This window comes from Buteo buteo, chromosome Z, assembly GCF_964188355.1.
Source record: "Buteo buteo chromosome Z, bButBut1.hap1.1, whole genome shotgun sequence".
NCBI lineage: Eukaryota > Metazoa > Chordata > Aves > Accipitriformes > Accipitridae > Buteo > Buteo buteo.
This window is the reverse complement of record NC_134204.1, coordinates 56,451,988-56,466,899: the sequence shown is the minus strand read 5'-3', so window position 1 is coordinate 56,466,899 and position 14,912 is coordinate 56,451,988. Positions and strand designations below refer to the sequence as shown.

At 42.2% G+C, this 14,912-nt stretch overlaps 1 protein-coding gene across 8 annotated transcripts in view; it reads right to left on the bottom strand.

Moving 5' to 3' along the window:
• Nucleotides 1–4,377: 4,377 nt before the first annotated feature.
• Nucleotides 4,378–14,912, bottom strand: part of PIGG (phosphatidylinositol glycan anchor biosynthesis class G (EMM blood group)) — a 92,187-nt gene continuing 81,652 nt past the window's right edge. For 3 of the 8 annotated variants that reach the window (XM_075020506.1, XM_075020509.1, XM_075020508.1), the window contains one exon: nucleotides 4,378–8,110. In XM_075020506.1, the coding sequence (XP_074876607.1) occupies nucleotides 7,885–8,110 (226 nt within the window). In that variant the 3' untranslated portion in view covers nucleotides 4,378–7,884. The remainder of the gene's footprint in view (nucleotides 8,111–14,912) is intronic. The other 5 variants (XR_012648967.1, XR_012648972.1, XR_012648966.1 and 2 more) reach the window with 4 other exon arrangements.

Genomic DNA, 14,912 nt, shown 5'->3' with positions numbered 1-14,912 from the left:
GCCTTCACAGGACTTCCCCAGATTCCCCTCCTCCACACCTGAAGAGTGTGGAGCTCCTAACCCCCCAGGGACCTGCTTCTAGAAGGCCAAATATGTGAGTGAGAGTAGTTCTCCATGCATTGATCTTTAATATGTTTCACACATGAGGCTCTGCTTTGTAAACCAAAGCTGTGTCCACGCTGCTGTTCACTGAAGGATTTATGACATACATGCACCTCAGTGCAAGTGCCTGCACGAAGTGCTTTGCTGCAGTCTCCTTGGCAGTACACACATGTCTACCTTCTGTGGTGTATCTCCACAGGCTAGCCCAGTAAGTTTATGGGAAAGCAGGAAGCAAGCCCAGGATTTCTGTGCTGTGGCATTCTGCCTAGCAAGATTAAACCAGCAATGCTGGATGCTTTCTGTCAACACCCACAGCAGAAAGGAGGTGTTTACATTGCCACAAACATGTCACTGGCAGAGCTGCAGGCAACAAAACCCCAGTCATAACTGCATCTCCAGCTGTGGCAGTCCTCTCTAATGGGCCTCTGCCTTTTCTCAGCAACTGTCTCCTGTGTCCCAGTTGTGAAAAAGGAGGACCAAGGACCTTCTTCCACTGGCAAGGCACCTCCAGCATGGCTTTTGTGGAGGAACTAGGCTCTAAGTGACACTGCCGAAAGTCCTGAGCAGTGACGTTCAGGGGAAGTTCATGTGCAGCCAAAATGCAAGAGGCTGCTCACCCACTCCTAAGCTGCTCCTGTGGGCTGTTGACTCCAGCCAAGAGAGCTGCACTGGTCATGTTAGTCTCTTTTTAAGCATTTATTCAAAACAAAAAGCCACCCACAATACATGCAAATGTTGCCCCAAATCTTCCCTTCTGTCCCCATGCCTTGTGTTTCTCATGAGTCAAGCACCTCTGGAAGTCTACAGCTTACTACACGCAGGGACCAAGGCAGAATTGGGGCCAGTGGATCTGTTTGTCACTTTCCCTTTTAAAGGCCACTTTTTGATAATAAGATGTTGATTTCCAAGGCCCTAGGTATGATTCTGTGGCATGTTTTCTTTAATTTGATCCTGTGCTCAGCCACCCAAAGGATCTACAGACTAACTCTACTCAGCAACTGCTGTACACAAATAGTGACAAACTAACTTGTGCCAAACCAGCAAGGCTTAACAACTGCAGACACTACACTGCTCTTCAGCACCATCACTGGAATCACAGACTCAGCTTTTTTGAGGGACCATCCCATACAAACAGGTTCTGCAGCTCAGCAAAAGCTTGGGACCAGGCAGGGCTATTTTGACCCACTGGAAGGTCCTACAGCCTCCAAAGACAGCGCTCTTCAAGCAGCTTTCGGGGTTTTTTTTGTATCAGGAAAAGTTCAGCTCAAGTCTTCCTATCTCACCAGATATAACCAACTCTCAGGGTAACAGCTGCAGAGGCTTTTGAGTGTTTTGGACTTTGTGTCTTCCTGATGGTGACCAATACACCATCCATGCAGTATGAGGTGCACATTTGCTGTGTGAGCCCTGCTGTATCATTCTGCATCACCAGTGGTCTTTGCAGTCAACATCACCAAATATAACACACCACAGTGGTAAAATCAGAGGCATGAAAAAGGCATAGCTGATGCAAGTTTTACCATGGGTAGCTCGTCTGGAGACTAAGTGTTATCCTGAAGCCCATCTCTGCTGGCTAGCACCCTCATCCTTAAGCTGACAACAACGTCATGCAAAAAGGGTGTGCTTTGAGCTACAGATTGAATTGAGTTACACCGTCAGCTAGTACCAGGCTGAAAATGTGTCCTCAACACCCTGCCCAGCTGGGAGGACAATGGTGTTACACTGAGTGGGGGAGACAGCGGCTGAAGGAATAAGGCTATTCCTCATAGCAACCCCAGGTTTTTATCAGATGTTGGGAGAGAACATGTCCTGTGGGATGAACCTATGTCCCCCATCAGGCAAATAGAGGAATTAATGTTCATAGGCGTAGTTCTCAGTCTGAAGCCAGAAAAACACCTTCAGAAAGTAAGTCACCTGTGTGTGTGTGTGTGTCTTCCCAGCATGGGCCTGCAGTGATAACAGCAAGCCCACAAACTTTCATTTCAGGCCTAATAGGCAAGCTGAACATTTTGGGGAATCATCTGAATCATAACAGAAGCAATGGCAAAATAGCACCTTTCATCATCGAATCTGGGAATCCTCAAGCTATGGAGGCACTGAAGCTGGCAAGGCTACGGGCAGATGGCATTAAACTTCTCCTTCCAGTGATGCTCACTTCTTGTATCTAACATATAAATACAGGGCTGCGTAAAATAAAACCAAAACTAACAACACTTTTCAGCTGCAATGTTTATCTCTTAAAAAACCCAGTGATACAGATGTTTTATTTCCTGCTTGTTAATTTTTTTTAATTTTTGTTGTGAAATGAATGACAAAGCTCTTTGACTTCAGGAAACAGCCTGTGAAACAGTCAGTAAAAATGGTAGAGTCAACTTTAAATATAACAAAACCACAGAATCCCTGAAAAACACTGGCTGGAAGAGACCGCTGGAGCTTACCCAATACAATGTCCAGACCACAGCAGGGCCAACTAAATGAGGTTGCTTCACGGTGGGAAAATCCCCCACCTAGAGAGTAAACACCCAGAGGAGAAAAGGCTCCTCTGACATCCTGGCAATGTCCCATACTGCAAGTTGTGCCTGTTGCGTTTGGGGCTGTCCCTGTGCCGTTCTGAGAAGAGTCCACCTTCAACATCTCCATGCCCTCCCTTCTGGGAGCTGACTGCAGCCAAAAGGGTTCCCTGAGATTTCTCATCCTCAGGCCATAAGAAGGCACTAATCACTGTGAACTTACGTAATTAAAGACTATTCATGATTAACACAAAGGTCTGGAGAGGGTCAGATGAACAAGGACATGCTGAAGATCTCTACTAAGCTAATTGCTTAATCCATAGTTTATAGTAATTTATTTAGATGATGATCTTATCACTCACTAAGCGATTAGACAATTGTCCCTGCTGTGAAGCCCACCAGGATACTGCCTGAATGAGCACAGGACTCATTATGGGATGCAGAGGGAAAAGCACTTGGGGATTCTGTAAAACTTACAGGACATTTTTAAGGGGACTGATAGAACATGTAAGTCATCATGCAATGCTCAGGGAAAGGACCAAAGGAGGGGAAAAAGAAGGATCAAGATGGCTTGGGGAGGAACAAACATGGGAGCACAGAGGAAAAAATGGATAAAAAGGGCTGGCTGAGTATAAACAAGTTGCTAGTCAGTGTATTTCTCTGATGGAGCCCTTCACTTCATTGCCGCTATGTGCCCCATCCTCTCACTAAATCCTACTTCTTCTTTGCGAGTGCAGACTCTACTCTAAGTAGGTATGTGTGAACACCAGTGAACTTCAAGCAGGACTCACCAGTAAGAGAAGAGGTCTGGATACCAGCAACCAGAGCATGGCTGCAAACGTCTGGGGTTCCTGTCTGGGTGCCAGCAGCAGGGGAGGCCATGGGGATTTGGGCCAGGTGTTGGATAAACAATCTATGCAAACATGTGTGTGCGTGTCTGTGTGTGAGTGTGTGCACACATGTGTGTCTGCTCCATGAATACTGATCAGCTGGGGAACAGGATCGGGCTGTCAGTGCTGCTCATGGTCCACTTTGCTGTCTACTGGGGCTCCAGAGCTGTTCCTCAGCCCATGGGCCCCATCCTGCACCACTACCAGGCTCTTCCCAGCCAGGGGCAGGACTCAGTGTTTGCCCAGGCCATACTGCAGCTTCACAGAAGCCCATTTCTCCAGCCTGACAAGGTCCCTCCAAAGGGTGGCCCTCCCCTCCAGCATATACCCAGCTCCCCACAGTTTGGTACCATCTCCACACTTGCTCTGGTCTTGCCATCCCCTCATCCAGCTTAAGAAAAATCTTAAATTGCCTTGCCCTAGCATTGCCCCCCAGGGACACCACTGCTTACCAGATAACCATGAGACCACAAACCACTCAAGTCAACCCTCAGAACCCAGTGATCCAGTACACCTTCAAGCCCACTGATCTATAGCTCACCACCTGGGCACCAAGTACACCATGTTGAAGGCCTCGCTAAAGTAACGTTGTCCAACATCCAGTGCTCTTCCCTTCTCCGCAGAGCCTGTCATCTCTTCAGAAAAGGGAATCAGGCACCAATGGGCAGGCACAAGTTGTCCTGGTAAATCCCTCTTTGTCATTTTCCCTCCATCTAGCTCTTGGGAAATAGTCTCCCACTCCATCACCTGCCTGGGGACTGTTGTGGTTTAACTCCAGCCAGCAACTAAGCACCACGCAGCCGCTCACTCACTCCCTCCCCCACCCCAGTGGGATGGGGGAGAAAATCAGGAAAACAAGTAAAACTTGTGGGTTGAGATAAGAATGGTTTAATAGAACAGAAAAGAAGAAACTAATAATGATAATGATAACACTAATAAAATGACAACAGTAGTAATAAAAGGATTGGAATGTACAAATGATGTGCAGGGCAATTGATCACCACCTGCCGACCAACACCCAGCCAGTCCCCCAGTGGCGATTCCCCGCCCCCACTTCCCAGTTCCTATACTAGATGGGACGTCCCATGGCATGGAATACACCGTTGGCCAGTTTGGGTCAGGTACCCTGGCTGTGTCCTGTGCCAACTTCTTCTGCCCCTCCGGCCTTCTCACTGGCTGGGCACGAGAAGCTGAAAAATCCTTGACTTTAGTCTAAACACTACTGAGCAACAACTGAAAACATCAGTGTTATCTGAAAACATTCTTCACATACTGAACTCAAAACATAGCACCATACCAGCTACTAGGAAGACAGTTAACTCTATCCCAGCTGAAACCAGGACAGGACTGAGGAGGGGCTGATGGCCAGTCATTCCCCAGACCCTCTTTACACTTCTGGAAGACAGCGCAATGCTAGCCTCATGAACATCCCCCCATCACAGTCTTTCACAGAGTGGGCAGCCTACAATGAGATCAGCCATCTCCCTTTCCTGCCCCACTGATCAGTTGCAACCAGTTTCCTTCCCCTCCTTGTGCTGCTGAAGCACTCAGGGAAGTCTTGGTTATTCAGAGGAAGCCCTTCATGGCAACTTGCATCTGTGCCCCCTCCTCCTGTGACTGTGCAGTTGTGGACATAAATCTTGTTTAATTTGCAAATGCTTTATGTGAGGAATTCCAAAAATTGCCCTGACCTTTACAGACGGCACCACACAGGAGCAGTGGCTTAGCATGTATTCATTGCCTGCTGCAAAGGCTGTGGCGGATGGTGTGGATGTTCTGCTGTCTTATACAGAGCCAAGGAAAACTTGTTTTTTTTTCTACAGAGCAGAAATACAGATATATAGTATCTGAAATATCAATAGGTTGGGTTTTTCTTCTTAAACCTGAATTCATTTACAAGAGCCTTTTCTTAGCTCAAGTTTCATCACACTCTGGATCTTTAGCACCATACTGGACATATGTTACAAGCTTTGAGTGGCAGTGAGCCACACCGACCAATGGTGATCTAGTGAAATCTAGTAGAGGAAGCTATAGACTGGCTGAACCTGGCAGTGACCAGCAGCGAAGATGCTGAGTGGAAAAATTTACCATGTGTCAAAACTTTATCCAAACAGAGAAGTACACAACATCCTTGCTTAGAACATATTTAAGGAGGAGTCTGTGCCTGCGCACAGGGTACTCCTGTGGAAGCTGCACCCCCAGCTGATAACCACACCAGAGCAGCAAGAACCAACTCACTTCTTCACTGTCTCCCCAAAAGCTGATGAAGATAAAATAGTATTTCATTTGCCTATACCCAAAGAGAAAGGGTGAAAAAGAATAAAAATGGCAATTCTGAAGCTGAAAGCACCATGTTTTCTTGAAATATCACCCAAACTCATGTGTTAACCCAAGACAGAGTTGCAGTCAAAGTTCCTCCTTCTTCCTTCCTCTCCTGGTCTTGAAAACCATAGTTTTTCCAAGCCATTTATTTTCTCCTGGATTCAGTCTGGACATCTTTCAACTTCAGAGAAGAAAGGGGACACTAGGATTATTTAAGTAAGTAATCTGAAGAAATGCAACCTTAATACACACACAATAGTTTAGATTCCACTATTTGATAAAATGTCCAAGAGATATACTAGAAGCAAAAAATACCAGAAGAAAGGAATAAAAGATCTTGTGAATGTCAGGCCACATTGTTTTAGGATTCTGTACCCCAGAAGCAACTTCCCCTCCACCTCTTCCATCTCTTTATTAGCACCCTTTCTCTCTGAGTTAAATCTCTTATGAACATATTCTGTATGAACATTAGGGAGAATTGCTTAGGAATTAACCAAGTAAGCAAACAGAGAAGATGTCAATAATCCCCATATGGTTGCTAGGCAACAGGTAACCAGAAAAATAATGAGAATGATGAAAATGGTAAATGTGTACAATATTCACAAATACAAACTATTTTAAATACTCCGTAATTTGCAGTGAAAAAAAATTTATTAAAAGTATTTAATTTTCAAACTTCCAACAGGTCACAGTGAATCATTAAGATCCAGTAGTCCCTTCTCCAGGTGAACAGCAATATGTGGCCAGGGTACTGAAAATTTTGTTGTTTTACAGGTGAAAAAAATGTCATTACTAGTGATCAAGATGGTGTACTATTAATGTGTAAAAACGAAAGGCCTACTTTTTGAGATTTGCTCTATCTGAAACATGAGATGAGAAGTTTATCAGTGATCCTAACAAATGTGCTGTCAGCTATATAGGGCCTAAAAGCTTTTTATTTTCAGGTTTATAACAAAAATTAGAGTTCCCTGCATGCTTCTCTTCTGCTACAGCTCTAATACATTTAGATTAAATCCTATTGGCTGCTAACATGGACAAAAACATGAGGCAAAAAAAACCACATAAAGAATACTGATGCTCAGTATAGTCATCAACGTGTATCTTCTTGACAGAAGCAAGGAAACCAACATTGTTAGGAATTAATTATAGCACACTCAAGTGAGGTGGCTGGACAGGTCACTAGGGGAAAGGTGATGCAAACACACCTTTTATTCTGTTGGTAACTTAGCCCGTTAAACTATTTCCCTGCTCATGGCTCATAAGTCTCTACACTAGTGTGGAAAACACGATCAGATGTTCAGCACAGCTGCCACCAATCTGATTTAACATTTATACATTAATAAAAAGAAACACAACACTTTAGTAGTGAATGGACTCCATAGAAGATTCATGACTTTGTTAGCCCATTAGCATTTCTTATCCAGTGCCTGAAGTGCAGATCGAAATCCATTACAGATAATGATTGCACTCACCTTACAAAGAAAATACCGCCTTTAAGTAGAAATGCTGCCTATGCAAAACAAACAAAAAAATCTCTTACCTGGGATATTTGTAAAATATTACAATAATTTAATAATACTTTCAGTGCACATGCTAGAAACAAAACTAATGAAAAAATCCCCAAAGCTAATGAATATAAGATCTTGTGAACAGCACAAAGAAATCCTACATATTTTTAGGATTCTGTAGTCTAAGAAGGTAAAAAAATTGTATATGCAAAAGATTTTTCCAGTGCCCATGAGGTGCGGGTCTGTATTTATATTAAGATGTACATTTTTTAATTCAAATCATGTAATATTGCCATTCTATTATTTGGAGAGTGCTATAATGACAGCTATAGAACAAAAGTTATCCATGAAGGAACAGTTTATTTCAATTCAACATCGTTAAAGCAAACTCAGTTTTGAAATAGGACAGGCCCTTCAAATCCTGATCTTGACTAAAATAAACAAAGTTACTCATCAAATTCTACACAACAATTTAAAGCCATTATTCTCCTTCTCCAATTCTAGTGACACACTGGACATTGCAATGCAGAACTGCATACCACACACTTATTTTCAATCTTGCACTTTGTGAGAGTGGTTCTGATCCATGGCTGTGAAGAACAGGCAGATAGCGGCTGTGATGAACACATGCACTCCCTCATAAAGTAGTTTTGGCGAGAAGACGCTCCATATGAACAGGTGGTAACGCAGACTTGTTACCAAAACAATGTAGATGGCAACTGGAATTGAACGCATTAGGGCGTAGCAGAAACAGCCGTGACCCACTGCTGCTGAATTCCTGGTAACAAAAACAGAGAGTTCATTCTCAGGCGAACTTAGTACAGGCATCTGAGTTCCTCCACTCTTTAGCATTATTTCACAACACAAAGAATATTCACAGATCTCCACTTTGTGTTAGAAAACTGATTATTGATGCAACAATGTAACTAATAAAGCTTGTCCTTATCACCTCTATATATGCTATAATGTGTAAGTATGTTAAGTGTAAGCATAGCAACTGTCACCGCAGTAAAGGCACCCAGCAGTTCACCTCACACTTAGAAGGTTCTGTGCTTTAATATAGTTTGTTCTAACTGTTAAAGTCTCCATTAAGCAGTTTCAAGATAGGTTCGTCTCTTGTTGGCCTTCCAGTGCCTTTCCACAGAATCTGGATGGTAAGAGGCAGAGAAGAAAGACTTCAGTACTCTTCACAAAGCTGCCTAACCTGTACGATGGATAATCAGATGGAGTCTGCTCTCCTTGTAAAGGGCATAAAACTTGCCAGAGTACACTGCTGCCCACAGCAGCAACATTGTACAAAACAACACAAAAATTGTGCCATTAGAAAACTTTGCAAAGCTAGCTAACGTAACATTCTCCAGAGAATACAATATTCTTAGGCTTACATGAGCAATAGATTGCATTCCTGTCACAGCAGCTTAGATCAGCTGGGCCCACTGTATTCCAAGAAATGTCTGCCCCATACATAACTTACATGGCCCATATCTGCTGCACTGAGGTATTCCGGTGGGTGACAGGAGTCAGATGAAAATGGAAGTGAAAGGGTTTTCTGCACTTTGATTTTTCTCCCTTCCCTGAGGTACAAACGTGCAGCAATGATGCTGCGTTGGCATGTGTCCACTTTCCCCAAACCACATGTGCAGAGACTAATTCACACCGAATTCAGATACTCACCTGTTCAGACAAAGGAAGGAATAAAGCTATTTCACTGGAATAATAAGCAGAACATTTTCCTCTCTGGATCAAAATATTTTATATCATCAGTTCCCCAACGAACATATTGGCAAAAAGCGGAAATGATTTACACTGAAATCCTGATCTGAGAATCTGTTCTGCTCCTCCCGGTTTTTAATTCTGATCTTGTTCCAAGTAATAAAAATTAAGGTGACTAGCACTTCCATCAGATGTAAATTAGTCACTTATGGCTAAGTAAGGTACAGAATGCAGTATTTTACATAAACCATTAAACTTATTATTCTTTAATTCAAAATAATTAGGATACAGTCCTGTTTTCCAGCAAAGTCAAGAGCAAATTCCGAAGGCTTTCAGTGGAAGGAAGAACAGGTCTTGAAAGCCGAGTTGAAAAATCAGCTGAGAACAGCAGGTGTGAATGATTGCAAAACATACATTCAGTTCACAGAAAACTATCTCCCTCGCTGCTTAGCCAAGGAAACTGTGACTTAGGAGTGAACTAGGCTGTTCCCTGCTTCTGCATCACTATCTTAAGTCTTCAGTGAGCCTGTGTAAATAACCAGCTTTATGTTTAATAACTGATTTTGTTGACAAGGATTAAACAACTGCAGTTCACTCAGTCTTAGCTGTTTTCATACTGTAAAACCAGTATTTGAAATAAAACCAGTAGATGAAATAACTGAAGAAACAGAGAAAATGGTTTTTGAGTCAGGCAAACAGGCAATTTTTAAACCATTTTCTAGAGTAAAAAAATGCACTTGAAAGACCAGCTAGATGAAGGCTATCAGTGGTTGTGGCTATCATATTTATTAAGCGCAATGATGACATTTTCAAGGGAATCCTAAAAGAGAGATGTAAGAGTGTCCACAAACTTATACATTTAGGTTGTTCAAGAGCCCTGCATTTTAAATTTAAATTTCAGTTCATATCTTTTTCCCTAGTTTGTGCTCACCTAACAACACATTTAGTACCCTATTGTGAGAAAGCTCCTAATCGTAAATCAATGGTGTTAAAAATTTTTGAAATCCCTACTTTTTTAATTATGAAGAAACTGGCTGGAAGATTATTTTTGAATCGAATCTCTGTGTGTTCACATCTTTGGCTCAAAAATTAGGTAGATGTAATACTTTAGACACTTACATTTTAAACTAGAAGGAGAGCACACAGTAATCTTTACTAGTAACATTTAAATTCTGCATGTTCACATTATGATTACTAGCAAAGAATCCCCAAGTCAATAAGTATGATTCTTTCTGTATTCTGATACAGTAAAAATAATGAACTGTTTTCTGCTTATATAATACCTTTACATCCAAAAGGTCTCAGCAATCGCTTCATCTTTCAACAAAAGATAGACACCTACCTGCAGAAGGAAATCTTGGGACAGTTTCACAGTATAATACAGTGGTGCAATTTAGAGAAGGCAACAGAAGCACACTGTATCCACAAAGTTAAACTGTTAATGCGGTTCAATAGCAGGATAATTCAGTTTATTTTGGAGCTAGTATAAGAGTTCACACATGTGTTGTTGAAGAAAGAGCACTGGAATGACTGAGCACAAGCAGTTAGACCTACTTGGCTATTCTGATGCTAAGGCAATGACTTAGTTCTTTGAGCACAGCACCATTCTTTCTTGCTTCTGCCAGGCACCCAGTTTGTGGAATAGCTAAGAATAATGACTTTGCACACTCCTGCTCATTCTATGCTCATAGAGTGACCACAGCATACAGGGCTTCGCCAGGCTACAAGGAACACAGTCAACAGGGATCAGGGTGCTGCTGATAACATGACCAAGACAATCCAGGCAGTTCAGCTGGTTCCCAAGTTCTTCCAAAAGAAGTCACCAGGAGAGCACATAAAGCTGGCTGTGGCATGCCACTCATGCATCCTACCATTTATGAACTGGATCAGCCAGTAATGAATAACCTTGCAACCTCTCAGTGCTGTTTTAGTGGAAGATTACAGGAAACATGTAAAGCACCAACCTGTAACTACTCCACACTGAACTGCCTTTGCAGCAGTTAATGCCTTTTCTTATTTAAAGGAGGAGAGCATAGAGGGATGTAAACCGTATGCACTACCTCCATGTTCTGACAGAACCAGCCCAATATTAAGGCCTCTGCATAATGCAGGAGTAAAAAAATAAGTACCCAGCCTCTGACATTGAGCTCATTTAGCAAGTTAGCTTTTGGGGACTTGAATGAGAAATCCAAATTTGTTAAAGATGACAAAGCATATCCAAACTTCATGTGAGACTGATGCTGAAGATTGCTAGATCCAGAAAAAACAATGCTTTTGGAAGCTTCTGAAGCAAAGAACACTACAGATGCACATCACTGAACACACCATATTTAGACTGCAAACATTAAGCATAGTCTAGAGCACATACTGGCTTTCAACAAAAATCCTAATTGAATTTTAATTGAATATTTAATACATAGAAAAATACGGCCAAGAAATTGTGCTATTAATAGGTTTTCTGCTTCTTGGGATCTCCGAAATCCTAACTGCCAATGTTTCGTCAACAAATCCTTCACCTCTCACTCCATCTTTAAGGTGGTATTAAAATGGGTAATACAATGTTTGTAAAATGAAAAAATTATGATGCCAAAAACATGAAAGAAAAACAACTCTTCTCTTGTGAAAGCATGTCTCCCTTTTATATAGAATATTTGGTGGATGGTGGCACAAGTTCTGTAGTTTAAAAATCAAGCAAATAACCTCCACAGACAGCCCTACAAATGCTTCCACAAGGAATTTTAAAATACACTACTTTACATTGTTCCAACCCTTGTTCTAACCCACCAAATTAAATAAACATTTTAGAAATATGTAAGCATATGAGTGAGGAATACCTTAGGATTGTCATTTTTCTGGGATTGAGGGACAGGGGTCATGTCTGGAGGGTTTCAGTAGGAAATGAGCTGAATCCTTTCAACAGAAGCTATCCTCTAGCATTTCTGCCCTTCCAGCTCCTCTTTTCTAGCTGAATATCACTGCCTAGATTACCTCTTATTGGGGATGCTGAATTTGCATATTTGAAGGCAATTTTTACGGTATTAACATTTTTTACTGTATTAGTGGTACTTTTCTTTCTAGGCTTTCTGCAGTTTCAGTTTGCAAGATCTCCCTGTTTAGTGCTCTCTGAAAAATAGTTGGCTTGTCGTTAATCTGTCCTGCATATATTAATAAAAGGTTACAGTCAGAAACAAACCCTGTAGCACTCCAACAGTCTGTGACATCTTACAAGTATCTGCAATCTGTAAGAAATTCGTCTAATCTAAGCAAATATCAATTAGTTTAGCAACAAGAACAAATTTACTATGCCTCTCCCATATGCCTACTCTCAGCTAGTATAATTCTTACAGTGCTGTTTTAGATTATAGCACACAATCCTGCACTGACATGGAAAAACACTTCATATTTTTAGCAGATCCATGGGAACCAAAAGTCCTTTCAAAATCTACATGATCAACTCTGGCATAGACTATCAATCAAAACAACATTAATTCTATAGATTCACAATTTTTGACACCAAATCCTATCAACAGGCAGGTGTCAAAAAGGGTAGTTGCCAGCAAGCTAAAAGGGTTGTTGAGTATATTCTACAGCCATGGAAATGAAGGAACTTGGACATGGCCATTGATTTTCCTGTGTATCCTCCTTCCCAGTAAGAAAGGCAGAGAAGCTACAACTACCTGAGCAAGGTCAAGTGTCCATGGCAGTAAGTTACAGTGGACTGCAATATAGGGTTCAGCAGTTTCTCATGAAGACTTAGCTGTAAGAGGCTATTAAGACCTGAAAGTTCAATTCTCTTTATTTCAGCATCAAGAGCAGGAAAATAGGATCATAAAAATGGTTTTGCCTGTTTTCACTGCTGGCATAAACAGTTGTGCTGGGAGCTTCCTGTCAGAAAGAGAAGTAGTATCAGTCACCCAGCAGAGGTAACTCTTCTCATTGACATCCACTACTAGCTAACCTGCTTAGAACAGAGCTCTATCTAAAACACAGGGCATGTATCAATTAAGTTTCAGATTCCTTTTTCCATTCTTCAGTCAGGCTTGGCCCCTAAAAATAGTTCAGAGGAACTCCCAACAGATTTATATTAGATTGCAAGTAGGAATCCAATTATGCTGGTATTGGGCCAGGAGGTCTGAACAGCCACTCTAAATGGCTATTATCTTTTAACTGCTAGGAAAAGAAATCAGCTGTACCTTTAGTAAAGGCTTCCAAAAATCTTGGCAACCTAACTGGAAAGACATCCCCTGCATGTGCTCATTTCCCCAAATATACTGATCCTGCGGCAATCAATTTACAAAGGACTGGAAACCCTCTGCTTTTCAGCTTCACTTGATCAGTCCTCGCCTTCCCTTACAGAAAAAAACACTTCACAAGCTCAAACATCCGTGTCTATTTCAGGATTGCAGGCAAAGAGATCGCTAAACTGCACTCTTGGCAACCTGGCCATGTAATCTCTAGATTTCTTCACCACAAAGAAGGTACTCCTTTTCAGTAGGTACCTTTGATTCAGGAAACCAGCCTTCTCCATGTAAGCTACAACAGCTATTGATGAGTTCCAGCCATTCTTCAAAGACAGGATTTGCATGAAATCCCGAGTGCTCTGCTTGATATGTTTTTCCTCACTACTTCTGCAGTGGGCCATACTGGTATATATCCAGTTCCTGCCTGTTATCACTGCCTCAAGCTTTCTCATAAGGCTCTGTTCAGCTCCAAGAAAACCTGTTGACACTGGCCCAGACTTTAAAGCAACAAGATATAACCAAATCATTAAAACTTCTAACAAGCAAAACACAAGTCATAATATTTCAAAGCCCAGCATTAGTCAATTTTCTGCAAGTATTCTTCCAAAATCCACTTAGCACTTCTGAAGACTTCCGCTAGCAAAAAGCCTGAAGCATTTTACATCAGCATCATACATGCAGGAAACAACAAGGAAACTTATAGCTTGATTTTCTGTTAAGGTGTATCTATAGGCTTTCCTGCCCACCTTCGTAAACAAACAGCTCTTCATCATCTTAGCTAAAGATGTAAAGAAAAATTGTATCCAAAGATTCTTCTGGACACGCAGACTCTGAAGAGACTTAAAATAGACTGTTACCATGTTATTTAATTAAATTCAAACTTACCAGTTCAGAATACACCAGTCTAACAGGACACGTTAAGTGTTGTAAGGCATTTCTAGAGGGGTGAGGCACAAATATTTAAGTAATGGGCCACATTCGGAGGGTGATAATCAATGGTTTTTACGCAGGCTGGCAGCCTGTCACAAGTAGGGTCCCCCAGGGGTTGATACTGGGCCCCAAGCTGTTCAACATCTTCATAAGTAATCTGAATGACAGGATTGAAAGCACCCTCACCAAGTTTGCTGATGACACTAAACTGGGTGGTGAGGTGGACACATCAGAAGGGAAAGCCATCTTACAGAGACCTGGACAGGCTGGAAGAGTGGGCTAGCAAGAACTGTATGAAGTTTTAACAAAGACAAGTGCAAAGTCCTGCCCCTGGGACAGAATAACCAAAGGGCCCAATACAGGCTAGGATCTGTGCAGCTGGGGAACAGCCTTGCTGAAAGGGACCTGGGGGTGCTGAACATGAGTTTAGCAGAGCACCGCTGCAGCAACAAAGGTAAATCAGGTCCTGGGCTGCATCCATAGGGGGATTACTAGCAGAGATGGAGATGTGATCATCCCACTCTACTCAGTACTTGGCAGGCCACACCTAGAGTACTGTGTTCAGTTCTGGTCCCTACAATTCAAAAAAGACACGGACAGACCGGAGAAGGTCCAAAGGAAGGCTGGAGATGATCAAAGGGCTGGAGAGCCTGCCCTACAAGGTAAGACTTGTAGGAGTTAGGTCTCCTCTTCCTG